At 33.1% G+C, this 15,599-nt stretch overlaps 1 protein-coding gene across 1 annotated transcript in view; it reads left to right on the forward strand.

Annotated features, from left to right (window-relative positions):
* The window catches only part of LOC129230720 (casein kinase I-like), a 79,020-nt gene that overhangs the window by 46,765 nt on the left and 16,656 nt on the right, over positions 1 to 15,599 (forward strand). Inside the window, 6 exon segments of the mRNA XM_054865140.1 lie at positions 12,323 to 12,449; positions 12,527 to 12,625; positions 15,337 to 15,384; positions 15,386 to 15,415; positions 15,417 to 15,437; positions 15,439 to 15,479. Coding sequence (XP_054721115.1) covers positions 12,323 to 12,449; positions 12,527 to 12,625; positions 15,337 to 15,384; positions 15,386 to 15,415; positions 15,417 to 15,437; positions 15,439 to 15,479 — 366 coding nt within the window.

Genomic DNA, 15,599 nt, shown 5'->3' on the forward strand with positions numbered 1-15,599 from the left:
GACAATTTCGTATATGGAAACAGTAAATTCCAAGAAATTAATTCCAATAAAGTTTAGAAACTTAATTACATATAGTAGTTACATGCTTAATTGTATTATTAAAAGCCTTATCTCTGAATTTAGATTGTTTTCTTAGCTATGGCAACCGATCATTTTTTTGTGAATATTTCAGCATCCTACTGTAGTGTTTAATTCAGTTTTTGAGCTTTTCTATTGTTCTTTTTTCCCAGAGAAAGGAGGGTGATTAATTAAGGTCTGTGTGGGGAAAAAAAGGACAATTATAATCGAAAATCAAGTCTTTAAAACAACTAATCCAGAAATCCAGAGGCTTTAAAAACTTTTTTTTTTCAAATCCCACTTCGTTTTATCACATGATTGTGTCATCATTTGAGCGTTTTCTCCTCTAATTTGTTTTTCCTTTCATCTAATTGCCCAAATCTTCTAGAACTTGATTGTTGCTGCAAAGTTTTTAGTTATGCTACAGTCGGTAAATCTGCGAGAAGCTTTCAACGTGTCATCCGCTACATTGCTTACTCCGGGATGAGTGGGGAAAAGATAATAAAGAACTGGTTCCGTAAGATACTTATCCTTGAATTGTAAGGTCTTTCCTTTCTGTTTCGTTTTATTCCTTGAAATGGAGGTTTAACTTGCCACGGCCTTTATTTTGCTGTGTAAACGAATTTTAGGTTTTTTTTTTTCATTATCTCTGGTTGGTCTTTCGCTAGCTAAATGTCGAAATATTAAGTTTGTGTATAAAAACTATTACCAGTTGTTTCTATGTGTTCAACTGGCGAGTGATTAGGTTGTTCAAGTTAGTACGTACTAAAAATGGACATCTTGTCTCACACGCGACGGCTAATACACAGGGCCTGATTACGGATTAAGCCAACTAGGCCGTGGCCTTGGGTCCCTGCTATTTGGGGGTCCCCAAATGGCGAAAAACTGTTGTAGTAAATGGCAAACATTTTAATGTTTGGTGTCAAGGGGACCCGAAAAAGTGTTTGGCCTAAGGCGATTCGATATCTTAATCGGGGTCCTGCAATATATATTTATACAAATAGCAATTTAAAAAGGTAGTGAACAAAACTTGGTTGTTTCAGAAGCGACAAACGTATGTGTGATTTCTTAAGCAGAAAAGTCTCCATTAACTTTTAAAATTATTTTTTAAACGAAACATTAACTGTCTCATGTTGGACGAAATTGCCGCTTTTCTTCAGCATCCCCCCCCCCCTCTCCCTCCTTCTGTATCCGCCTCTGGTCAATGTGTGTGTAAAAGTGTACTGTTTCAAAATTAGAGTTGAATTCTTCATTAAAACGAAACATTTTGAGTATATTCGTGCGGAGAGAAGGAAAAAAAAAAATGCAACTTGTGTGGAGGGGGGGGGGGGGGGGGGAGTATTAATGGGTGTTGTTGTTTTTTTTTTTTTTTTTACTACGTAAAGTGTTAAACTTTGGGGGGAATGGTTCTGTAGTTACCTGCTTGCAGCGGTAGTTCTGAGAGGGCATGTTTCTCTCGTCAGGTTTTGAAGGAATAGGATGGATTGGATTGTGAAGGTTATTGACATTCCAACTCACCAGCAAAGCAATTGCGAATCTGCTCCATTTTTCGTGACAGTTTCTAAATTTTCGAAGCTAGTTGGGAGAGCTTTTATTACTTAATGGTTTTTATGAAATATCTTATAATGAAAATCATGTCTCATTTTCAGATTTGATGAATTACAGATTATTGACCTTCCAGAGATGCATCAAATTTTTTACGTAATCTAATACAGAATTGTACGTAAAGAGTCCCCCCCCCCCTGAAAAAAAAAAGGTTGAAAAAACATGTTCAATATCAAATAACTCTAGTGCAGCCAGAATTTACCTTCCGGTTTTGCATTACAGTCTCTACTCGTATATAAGTTGCCATATTCGAGGTGGCTGTATGTTAAAACCAAGTGCTCTGTAGTAAGTTAATCCCCCCCCCCCCATCATTTGCTGCTCCACTGTCATAGAAAATCCGTGTTTGACAAGTCGGCTCAAATTTTGCGGAACACTTTCGTAGTTTGAACTTATTTTTTTATTTCTCGATCAAAAGTTAGAATCTTCCGAGTTTTCCGTTCTTCTGCTTACTTGTTTTCTTTTGCTTCTTTTACTAAGCGAAACAAATAATTTGAGTTTTCTATTACAGCTAATTAATCTTACGATGTCGTTAACAAAACATAACTTCAATCAAAATATCCTGGTATTTTCTCAACAGATGTATCAAAAAAATTCCATTCTTAATTTCTTAAGTGGTTTTTGCTGTTTAATTGTTATTATCTAAAATTCATAGTTTTCAAATCTCGAGTAAAGTTTAATTCTATTGTTTTTTACAATATGGATTTTTATTGATTTATCATTTTTGTTAATTCCACGATCTTTCCTTGTTGGGGAAATGGAGTCGGGTGATATTTTCATTGATAATAAATAAATTTATGCTTTTAAAGGGGTGAGATAAAAAACCTTTTAAATGTAAATTCTCTACATATTTATTTTTTGTGTCACCAATATTTCTGATTAAAACAAAAATACTTACTAGTTTTGAGCCTTCATCCGTCTTTTTAATCCTAAAGCTGGCTCAAAGTTTTAAAAATGTTTGTGAAGGGGGGGGGGGGGCTTATACTGTGCTTAAAAATTTTGAATTTATGCACCAACCATGAAATGATGAATCCTGATTAGCGGTTTCCTCCAGCATTTGCACAAAAAAAAATCTAAAATTTTGAATTCAAATTATGTTTTTTGCAATCACGAGTTCCGACAGGACCCTACTCATTGGAGTTATTGTTTCTAGAAACGGCTCCTGCCCCCCCCCCCCAAGTCTGTCCCTCCTCTTGGGCGGTTACGTGTGTATAGTTGTGCATGTGTATTGTGTGTGTGCGTAGACCTGTGTGAATGCACGTTGGCATGTGTGTAAAGACGCGTGGGTGTGAATGTGTATGAGCGTGCGTGTGTAGGACATGGAGAAGCAGATTCCGGGGGACTGCTCAAGACTTAAGGAGCTGTGCTGCAGAGGACGATGGGGTTGAAAAAGTAACCAAACATCAAGGACGGTCAAGTAAAAACAATTAGCAATCGTGATTGCTCAAAAAAAAAAAAAAAAAAAAAGAAAAAACTTGTGTTAACTCTTCAATTTGCCACAATTTTTAAATTTCACATTAAAACTGAAATAAATTGAAGCCGTCAAGCTAAAACTGAACCAATAGTTTTCGAGCAATGTTCATACATAATTTCCTCTTAACGTAGGAAAATATCATTTCGGGTAAGAATATTAATTGTTGGCGAACTTCTGCAAAAAATTGAAAGTTTGCTTTACCACACCAAATCGTCAAATTCTTGATGTATTCTGTCATCTTCTGGAATGGCAAAGGTTTTTCTCTATTCGTTTTAGATCAAGTGGTGCTTGTTCGTGTTGCTTCATGATTTGATTTTAAACAAATGCTAAGAGTGTAGTTTGCATTTAAAATTATGGAGCATTTTCTTCTAAAAAGAAAAAAAAAATGCGGCGGTTTCCTTGTTATGACCTATTCTGTTGTGCCGTGATTTTTTTTATCGGCCACTATTGTTTTCCTTTGTTTATTAAAACTGCTTGCGTCATTCGTTGAGCAAGACAACCAGCAGTTCTTTTGTTGTCACCCAGCTTTTGTAGGTCTTCTTGTGCCTGCACTGATGCATAGTGGGTTAGCTGTTGCAAGTTTATCTTGTTCCTCGTTCTGCCTCTCTGTTTGTTCCTGGGAGTAATCTTTGGCTTCTCTTTATCGCTAGTAGAGTTGTGAAATCAATTAAAGGTTGCTGCTCTGTGTCGGAATTTAACTTTCCACGTGCCTTTTTAAATCTTAACATCCAATGATTTCTTTGGTTTCCTAGTATTTTCTATTTGCAATCAGTTTCAATGATTTTATGCTCTGGTGTCCAGATATTTTTGCAGTAGTTCATTTTTTTTTTTTTTTTTACTGTAACAGGTTGTAGTTTTCTAAAAATGTCAATCCGGTTTTTGTCAAATGAATGATTGATTTGCTATGAAATCAGGAGAGACACAAACTAGCCGGAGGTAGTAATTTTAGCCGGGACATTTTAGGGTTAGCAGCGAAGTTTGTTTTCTGGCATTTTGAGTGTCAGCCTCTTGTCAATTATTGATTTCACAACCAATCTACCAACTAGAACCAGTGGTGAATCGACAATATCGCAGGTGCGTAACTGAGACCCCAACGACATACGTGACCCAAAAGGGACGCAAGAAATGCACGTAAAACAGATTATTTTACCTAGTTCCCTTCGTTTGTAATCTGTAATATTACATGTACGTTAATTTCCCTTCAAACAACGTTTTAAAATTAGCCCTAGGAAGAGAATGCAAACGTTAGTACAAACGAATGTTTTTTCATCACTCCAATTGCTAGTAATAGTTTGAAAGATGCTATTAATACCATTTGACCAAGCCCATCATTTGGGGGGGGGGGGTCTGATTGCCTCCCCCGCAGGCTTTGGAAATAAATATCCACATGAACAGTGGGTGTGGTTTTTGCTGTTTTTGGCACAAATTACTTTGAGTATATATCCTTCCCCGCCCCCTTCCTGGAAAAATTCAAAAGGACAGCCTTCTTTTGCCAAAGCTTTTGAAAAACGATTGCTTTTAGACGCATGATTGCAAAAAAAAAAAAAAAAACTTTTAAAGCCTGAAACTAGCTTAAATTCCTTTCATTTGATTGCTACGTCATGTCTTCACAAAAGTTTCAATTACAATATTTATTAATTTATAATAAATGTTTCTTAAAAGTGTTTATTTTAAGAATAATTGACTAAGCTTCCCTCTTTTCTAAAAATATATTGCGACTGCCCCCCAAACGTCTAAACCCGCGATTCTTCATACAGTAGCTACAAAATCGGCAAAGTACTATTTACTCAGAATAAAAGGAAAGGCTCTAGTTTAGAATGTGATTGGTGTTCCATTTAGTTCACTCGATCCGTTACATACAAAACAAGAAAAAAACTACGATCCATTTCCTAAATGATTATAACTTTTAATATTTATGTAATAACTTCAATATCTATTTAATACTCTGAATTTCAGTCCTTCTTGTATCACATTTCGTAGCAGAACCTTGTTTATTTATAAATCTTCTGGATATTCCTCCGACCTAGTACACTGTCTTTCAATCCAAGGAATTTCTCAAAAACTGTTTCACTAAAAGATGAAATGTTTCGCGAAAGCTTGTAACTTGTTACTGTGTGTTGTTTAACTATACACCTATCGACATTATCTAGTAGCAGTAATCGTATTAAAAAAACGATTCGACTTAGAGCAACGTTCAACTGGAATAAAAATTGTAGGCAATAAACATCCATTCTTGAATTTTGAAATAATTTTTACGCTGAATCAGGCACAAATGCGACGGCAATTTTTATCTTCTGCAAACCTGCGTTTTCCTAGTTTCTCGCCAAATATCGTTCCAGAAATGAAACAGAACAAGATTTTTTCCCTTTTAAAGTCTAAAAGTATAATTATCATTCTAACTTATAGGTTTTATTCTTATTTTCATTGCACTAGCGTAAATTTTTATTCAAATATGATCTAAATTCGAGATTCATGCAATGCAAACTTTACAAAACATTTTGCGTCAGTCTTTTAATCAAATGTTTTCCTCATCAAGAAGGATTTACTGTTCTATATATTACTCATCTCATATTCACTAGATAATTTAACAAATTTTGCATTGTAAAAGGGATGGGGTGAAATTTGTTACATACTCTTTGCTCCCATCTTATCTTTCACTTCGTTTCCTGTATTCCGCTGTAATTTGGATTAACCATGCTGATTTCAAGTTTTTGATCAAATTAGCGAGTTGGAAGCTATGTAAATGGCCATGAACTGCATTGGTCTGCATCACTCTTCGACCCGTTAAAGTTTGAGGATCGATTTCTCGTCTTGAATAAATTAGTTGATCGCGACAGCCTTGTTCCTCCCTGGAAGAAGAAAGTAAAAGTTTCCTACTCTTGAAATCGGAATTAGTCAACGCGCATACCTTGAATGATGTCACGCATTCATTTGTCTTTCGTCTGTTCGCACCATTGCCAAACCAGCAAAGCGTTCACTCATTTTCCAACTACTTTCGCACGTTGAAGCGAGGTTAAAGTCGGTTGAGGTCGCATAAAAAGGTCAAAGAAAAAAAGAAGCAAGTCCATCAGGTGTAGAATCAAGAAAGGTCTTCAAGACCTACACGGTGCAGTCAAGCTAATGCACATTTTGGTTTATGACCCGTTGTGTTACGTAACGCCAGCGTCGGCGTTCTGCCGGAACTTCCAGTTAGGCCGGGCTTCTTGTACCCGTTGATGCGATGCGTAGTTATGAAGTCCGTTTTTCTTTATCCTTTTTTTCCATCCAACTTTTTTACCTTATTCTGTTGTAGCCCAATGCTTTAGTAGGTCGGGTGGTATGTTTATCTCATTGTTGTCATGATAACTTTCTTTGAGGAAAAAAATGTTCCTCTTCGTGTGGGTTAGATCTTTTTTTTTTTTCTCTTTGGTTTTAGTCTTTTTTATATTCAACAGGATGTTATGTTTGTTTCTCGTTTAGGAATTCAACTGTGTTGAGTTTGTTGGACTGCAATATACTTAGTGCTTTGTTGAAAGCAGCATTGAAATTGCAGTTTCGATTGAACTTGAAAGAGATCGCCTTTCCCGTGCTTGGATTCAAATTACTTTACTCAATTGCACCTTTAATGCGAAGTCTATCACTACTGACAGTTTTATATCACCAACCGATTTTAGACAAATTCTTAACAGTGTTTTTCAGTTGTTCAGATTTCTTCATTGCCGCTGGAACCTATGTTGCAAATATGGCTGATAATTGCCATACCAAGGAGAAAAAACCTTTACTGTCAATAACATTTACCAAGTTGACATTTACCAGTTATAGTACCATGCAAGGTTTAAGCAGGTTTCGGCTCCTCCAAACGTGTTGAGTTGCCCCCCTCCCCCCCCCCCCCCCCCCCCCCCCCATCAGCTTGCGAGAATTATCCCTGACAAGCCCTAATGTTTTATTGATGAATGATGACCAATCATTTTGTACTTGCGTTTTGTTGCCACTTCTTGATTCAATAGTAAACAACAGCATCGAACACGTTTACACATCCTGTTATTTTTCTAACTTTATCATTTTGTGTGAATCAGTTTTGTTACTCGTATTCACAGAAATTTTCATTTGAGCTACGAGAACCGCGACTAGCAACTGTATAGGCGAATGTTATTATGTTCCAATTTTTTTTTTTTTTTTTTGTCAACATTGATCACTAAAATACTATGTTTTTTTTTATCTATATGATCAATATCTACTTGCGAGTGACATTTGCGAGTAAGTTTCCTGAAGCACAAGGTCTTGAAACAATTCGAACATCACGCTGATTCATAAACATTATTTAGCCTTGAATAAGTTTCAAACGCAAGTTCTTTGACCTTGTCTTTGAAATCAAGTACCTAAGCGAGTACAGCATTTTTTTTTTTTTTTTGCTGTTGGAGTTGAATGAAAACTTATGGATTCCAGTTGCATCAAAATTCAATTATTTTTTAATCATTTTTATTCATTGATATCTGGGCAGATGTTAATAAATCTACTTATTAAAGTTTAAAACGTGAATTGTATTTTTATTTTCGAGAAAGTTTCGTAATGGGAATTTAAAAAAAAAATTATATATGAAACTCTAGAGCAGTGGCGCCGACTACATGGGGTCTGAGGGCCCCTCAAAAATTTTTTGAGCAGGCAGAGCGCCCCCCCCCCCTCCCCCCATAATTTAAGAAAATTATTAGTTATTTAATACTTTCTAAACTCACACATTTGTCTTAGTGTTTTTTATTTTCCTTGTTTGAAGATAGTTACCTTGTAAAATACATTCAGTAATGAGTTAAAACAAATAATTATTATGGTAAAAAGCACATTAACTGAAAACGAGCGGTTTGAAACATGATAGTGTTACAGTGCTGCGAGCACTTAGAATTTGTCTCAGTGTGCGAACCTGTGGATAAAGTCCAGCGATTGAACAATTTGTCTGTTCTTCATATAACCACTGAGATATTTTGAATGAGTTGGATATTCGACCAGTCGTCAACAAATTCAGTAATCTAGTCAGGCGATCGACATTTGCACTTCTCTAAAGACAGCCCTAATATTGGTATTTAAAGCAATTTAAAAAATCTCTGTAAAATAGAGAATTAACTACATACAGAATGTTAGATTTAAAAATTTGAAATATAGTACTACAGTCGACTCCTGCTACAACGCGATTCGACTTACGCAAAAGGGCTATAACGCGAATTTTTCACGAGCAACAAATTTTAGAGCTAACGCGAATTGCGAATTCCTCGTCGACAACACAAAATTTTTTGGAAGAAAGTATTGGCTTCGTTATTGGCTACTAAATATTTATTTTATAATTGTTATTATATATCAATGTTATCAACAAAAGTTCTTAGGCCAAACTAATTTAGGCATCATGTTGTTTGTGCATCAAATAACCACTCAGCATCTTTCATTTATTTTTATTATTTTTCTTTATAATTATTGAAATTGATGAAATACAATGACACCTTAGTGCCTTGTTTCATCCAAAGTTCGAAGATGGGTAGAAAAAGAAAGTTTCTGCCAAAAAAAGAAAAAAAAAAAAAAATAAGATTCTTGATATGCTTGAATAACTACGAAAGGTCGACGGTAGCACGACAATAAATATGAGTGAATCTTCCCTACCTACAATTAAAAGTAAAAAAAAAAAAAATATATTCGTAAAAGTTTAGAAATTTGCTTCAATATTGAATCTTGCTAAGTAGTGTAAGCTAAGTAAATATGCATTATGAAAATGAGAGCTGTTCTTGTACTGTGTGGATTAAAGAGGTCAGGAAGAGAGGCTGTTGCCATAAATGGAAACGTTATGAAATAAAAGGCGAAGCAATCATATTTTAAAATGTATTAAAAAAGAATAACCACCATCTTTATTTTTCAACTCATGAATATTATTACTATATCTATTGTACAGTACTACTATAGTGCAGAATTTTATTATTACTGCATACTGTGCGTGCCGTCTTGTTTTATTTTGTCTTTCCCTCCCATTAATCATTCATTTTGTGCATCTTAAAGTATTTTATGTTAAATAAAACTGCTTTTTTGTATTTTTAAAAACAGTAAAAGTTCAGTTCTTTAATGTATGAAACTGTAATGTATAGCTGAAGAACGCTTTAAAGCAGTTTAAGTGGTATTTAACAGTGTCTAGAAGAATTTGGTATGTTTCTAAAAAAATTGTATACATACATTTTACGCTAAAATTTGACTTGTGCGAGGAATCTTGGAACGCGTCCCTCGCGTAAGTTGGGACTGGACTGTATTTTATTATCGTATTACTATAGTACTGCATTAATTATTTTCAAATACTTAAATATTTTTAGGGTATAAGAGCCTATAAAAACCCGCTATTTACATACTATATTAACTAACTATATTGAACAAATTAACTTTGGGATATTATTTTTATTTAATGAACTCTGAGCCTTATTCAAAGCGAGTTTAAATTAGCAATTTCACTTATTAATCAAAGTGCGACAGCAATATTTTATGCTTTATTTTTTTAATGATAGTTTAAGATGTATCAAATATAATTTCAATCTTTTTATAGATACATATTCACTGTTCCGTAATAGTCTAAAAACAAAGTTATTATACTATAAATTAAATTAACTTTTTACGAAAATACCTCACATACCTTACGTGTGTTTTTTTTCCCCCATTTTAGAAAGCCAAAACCTGTGTCGAGTTAGCGAGAGTCGAGTTTTTGGGGTTCCAATGTTGATAATATATTACTCTAAAATGCTTTAAAAACTAAAACTTACTTTTTCCATCTCCAATTTAGAAAATTTCCCGGAGTTAAACCCACGGTATGCCCCCCACCTTCCCAATATTTTTTGTAAGTAGGCGCCACTGGGAGTGTTCTACCTTATATCAGTGCCTAGCCTCGGCACTGCACGACTTCCCCTAAAATAGAACTGTAAAAATGTCCCTCACCATGTGACAAGTGACATGATCCGATTGAACCAGAAAATTTGTATACCAATTCTTAGATTGGCTTTGAAAATGCCATGCCACATATTGTTTGTTTGTATAAAACATACACACCATTAAATATGCAAATTGACATTTTCAAGGTTCAAAAAGCTGAACTTTTATTTTTTTGAAAAAGGGGGGGGGGGCGGCTTTGTGGGGTTACATACCCCCTGGATCACTGGTGATCATCAAAATGGTTTTTTTAACTTTGGGTCTTTTTGTAAGAGGTGAAGCGGGATGCTAACGGACAGTTCACCGAAACCATCGATTGTAGAAACTGATTCTTTGCAGTATTATTTTAGCCTAAGAACCATGTTCTTCAATTCCTTTTCCATTACTAGCTACGTCGCCCGACTTTGCATGGTCTACCTCGAAAATAAAAGTTGTGTCAAGTGACGCACCTTAAACAATCAGGCTTGAACAGAAAAAAATTAAAATTTTCTGCAGATTGCGGAAAAATAACCGAAAAGGAAACATTTTAAATTTACAAGAAAAGCTTCAAAAATAAAGATAAAATTTTATTTGTTCATATTCGAGGAAAAAAAAAATGGCAACAGATCTCTCTTCTCAATGATTTTCTTCACTCCACAAATTTTAATAAAAACATAGTTACAGAAAGTTGAGATGAAGCACTGAATAATAATTTAAATGGAGGAAAGCTTTCGAAAAATAGGGATTTTATGTTGAAATCTAAGTATCATAATTAAGTTTTTAATTGATATCTCTGCTAATTATCATCAGAGGATTATGTTAAACATCAAAAAGAGAAAATTACGATTCCATCGATAAATGGTTCGATGATCAGTTCACTAATGTTTGGGAGAAGTAACTCGGACATAGATAGATGCATACATAGGCTCAGTTTTTATTTGAACTATGTAAGATTGTAACATTTCCTAAAAAAATTTTATATTAAGTTAATATTAAAAATGCACTGAAAAGCGAACTAGCTGCTTTCCGATTTGTTGAAAGAAAATAATTGGCAGCCGATGAATTATAATGATGTGATTTCGAATACTAATAATTTCTTCATCACTCCCCCCCCCCCTTCCCCAATTTTTATTTTTCAGAATTGGTTAATTGTTTGTTTATGTAAGAGACTTTCTTCTATTCCATCATTTTGTTTTTCTCATAAGCATTGACACTGTGACTAAACGTAGGCTCTGGATAGTAAAATAAGTCAACGGATTTATGAAAAACTAATTTTTCCAAATAAACAAATATTCATGAGCATAAAATGTTATTTCAAAATCAGGGCTGATTAATTGGATGTGAACCAACATGCCCCAGTTCCAGGGTACGTTGGTCGGTATGACAGAAGCAACTTCTGTTACAATTTCAATGATAAATATTATCCATTATTATAACTAAACTATGTTCTTTTGTGTTTAGCATGAAAAGAAAAGAAAAAAAAATAGTTTTAAAATTAATATATAGCATCTTAAAATATTAAATAAACCAACTTCTACTTTTGTACTATTTATTCCAGAATCATCTACATTTCCTCAAGAATCAGCACAACTTAGGTGTTCATCAACTTTATTGTTGCTATTACTAAAATTTTGCTTTTCTGATTCTTTTAAAAGTTCTTTTTGGTTTTTATAAAAGTGGACCAACATACCCCAGTTACTTGACCTGAAAAAAGGTTTTGTAGTTTTTTTTCTTAGTGACAAAAATTAAAGAAACTACAAACAATAATGAACTAAAAGAACTCGCTTTAATATATGAGTTTAATTTATTTACTCCAATCTTCATGAAAACCATTAAATTTTCTCCAATATTTCAGTGATTCATCGAATTTAAATTAATTATTCCACAACAACTTGTTAATTTTTTTAATTAAATTGTTCACTTAAATTCGAAAATAACGATAATTTCTTAAAAATTCGTTGTTATAAATATGAATATTACAAACCCAGTGGCAGTTTTTAAAATAACAAGGATTGATATTAAATATCTAGTCACTATCCATTATCAATCTTAGTTATAATGTTAGAGACATTATTTAATTTTTTAAGGAGTTAAGTATAAGATAAACATAACACACATGATTTTGTGTTTGAATAATTTATTACTATTCAGAAAAAAAATTTATTTCTTTGTCTTTTATCTTCATAATTTCATTCTTATTGGTGAAAGTATTCAATGTGTATTTGATAACTATGAAACAGAAAGGTTTTGCAAATTTGAAGTTAATAATTTTTGTTTCACTTTTTGTAGGTGGTTTGGTCAGGAAAGAGATTACAATGTTCTTGTCATGGACCTTTTAGGACCTAGTTTGGAAGATTTATTTAACTTTTGTTCCCGAAGATTCACAATGAAAACTGTCCTAATGCTAGCCGATCAGGTAACGTGTTTCAATTATGAATATGAGTCTATTTTTGTTGTCTTAATTTTCATTAATTTTATATTTTATTTTTTCAGATGATTGGGAGGATTGAATATGTTCATGGCAAAAATTTCATTCATAGAGACATAAAACCAGATAATTTCCTCATGGGAATTGGGCGCCATTGTAATAAGGTAATATATGATACTTGAAACTGTATGATTGTTTCTTCTATGCGTTATTGATTTTAAATATTCTCGACAAACATGATTTCAAATGATTCATGCTCTATTGGTTTTGAATTTGTACTGCTATGGAAAAAAAAAATTTTTTTGATGATTACCTTTAATAGTTAATGAAAATGTATTATTTTGTAATTGAAACTAAATTATTAAGTTTTTGTTGAGGTGAAATTCCTTGTGGTCATCTTAACAAATTGAAACACCTCGTGAAATCCAGGGCCGCCGAAATCCAAGGCCGAATCCTTGTCAATTTGGTTGTCAGGTCTCTTACCTCAGAAAACTTAGAAAAAATTTTTTTCTTGATTTCATGTCTGGCCAAGCCTCTAGTTTCCAACTAGACTGACATGACCTCTCTCGGGCAGTTGAGATCTCTCAAAGATTTTTTTTTTTATTGTAAGACCAGGCCTGTCATTTGGGCAATCATTTTTGGGTCCCTGATTTTTAGAAACATGATGAAATTAGGAATTGTTTACATATTTTGTTATTTTCCACTATAAAATGTATTGAACATAACACTGTGACCTCCCCCAGAAAAATTTGAAATTACTGGCCCGTATAAAACCCAACCAAAAGGCTTCTTATGAATAAATAACATAGAGCGTCAAAAAATAATAATAATTTGTGCATAGTTTTTCATGTCTATAATGGAACCTATTCATCAATGTAAAAAAAAAAAAAAACACAGATTTGACTTTTTGTTGTGTAGAGATTTATCATACTAATGTGAGGAACTCCTTTGCAGCTTTGAAATAGCCCTTTGTTTACGTTTTCTGAAAATTTGTGCTTTAATTACAGTCATTCATCTTTGAGCCAGTCCGAATAACTTTGCTCCACCTCTTTTTTTTTTTTTTTAATATATATTTTAAAACCCTAAAGGACAGAAATCTTATTTTAAGATCTTGTACGTCACTGCAACTTCTAGGGAGTTGTTTAATCTAAGTTGTATAAACTAAAAAATATGAGGTGGCGCAAAATTATCTAAATTGGCTCAAACATACCCTGAATGACTTTGTTTTAGGAGAAAGAATTTGTGATTATTCTTTGTATATGAAAAGTTTTATTTTTCACTTTCTGTTTTAAGCAGGGGTGTTTGTGATCTGAAATTTAAGAAAATTCCGAAAATATGGGGTTGCCGTTTCCGAAAATTTCGGGCTGACAACACAATCCAAAAGTAAAAAATTATTTAAGGAAAAAAAATAATCTTTTAAGATGATTTTTATGAATGATTTTAATGATTTTTGTATGCATATTTGAAGAATTTTTACAAAGGGGGGGGGGGGGGGGCAGCGAGCTTCCTCATAGTTTTAGAAAATTTCCCATAGTCTTCAGAAAATTTTGAGTCCTTGCACCCCTGGTTTTAAGGGTTTTATTACATTTGTTATAAATGGCATTCTAGATCAAAACTCAAAAAAAAAGGGGGGGGGGGGAATGTGTATGACATTTTTAAAGAAAATTATCTTATATAATTAAAAACTTAGCGTATGTATCTATGTCCAAGTTACTTCTCCCGAACAGCAGTGAACTGACCATTGAACCAGGTATCGATAGATTCGTACTGTTTCTGTCTTTATGCTTAGCTATTTAACATAATCCTCCGATAATAATTAGAGCAGATATCAATAAAATGCTATTAATTATGACACATTTTGACATAAAATCCCTGCTGTTCAAAGGCTTTCCTCCATTCAAATTATTATTCAGTGGCTGCATCTCAACTTTCCATAACAATGCTTCTATTAAAATTTGTAGCTTGAAGAAAATCATTGAGAAGAAAGATACGTTGCCATTTCTTTCCTCGAATATGAACAAATAAAATTCTGGCTTCTGTTTTAAAGGCTTTTCCTGTAATTGGAGGATTTAAAATGTGCACTTTTTGGTTATTTTTCCTTAATCTGCCTCGAAATTTTACTGATTTTTTTTTTTTTTTTTTTTTGTTTAAGCCTGCTTGTTGAACACGCGTCGCTTGACATATCTATTATTTTTGAGGTAGACCGTGCTAAGCAGAGCAACACAGCTGGTAGTGAACTAACGTTTGTCTAATTCATCTTTTAGTCATATAGGTTATGTAGCTGCTAAAAATGGAAAGAAACAGTAGATGACTTTAAAGCAATGAATAAACAACCAAAATATATAAAATTTTATTCAATGTTTAATCATTTAATGAATTGTGTATGTGTGCATTTTTTTCTGGAGGACATACTCATTCATAAATGGCTGATCAATATATTTATTATTTAGCGATGGTCTAAGCAGAGCTTTCAGGAAACTCCATTATTTTTTAAATTTTGAATACTTTTCCGAAGCATAAGCTTACTATTCATGGATGATTGAAGCATCTTTATCAGTGATATTTCCCATCAAATTTGTTTCTTCTAGTGCTTTTTTTTTTTAAGTCTTTTAATGTCTCAATATATTAACTTTTGAAATAAAATGACTAAAATTTTAAATTGTTCATAATTACTTTAAACTACAAGTTATACAGTTTTTCTTTAATTTTCAAATATGCTTTTATATATTTTTTCTTTGATTAATTTTTATCTGAGAAAACTGTATTTCAGTCAAAATTATTTCTGTTTCAGTCTTTGTAAAATAGGTAGTTCAATGTTATTCCTAAAATATGTATGTAATTTTTATTCATGTATATCTTTTTTTATTTTGTATAGTTGTTCCTGATTGATTTTGGTTTAGCTAAGAAGTATAGAGATAATAGACACACGTCAACACATTCCATACCGTGAAGATAAAAAACCTAACTGGAACAGCAACGTTATGCTAGTATTAATGCTCACTTGGGCATTGAGCAGAGGTAAAATTAAATTCATTTTCAGGCTTTTTTAAAGTGAAATTGTTAGCATTGTTTTATTAGCATTGTTCTTGGTAGTATTTTAAAAATGAACTTATCATAGAAATGAACCAAAAACATCCT

Source organism: Uloborus diversus, chromosome 9 (assembly GCF_026930045.1).
Source record: "Uloborus diversus isolate 005 chromosome 9, Udiv.v.3.1, whole genome shotgun sequence".
Lineage (NCBI taxonomy): Eukaryota > Metazoa > Arthropoda > Arachnida > Araneae > Uloboridae > Uloborus > Uloborus diversus.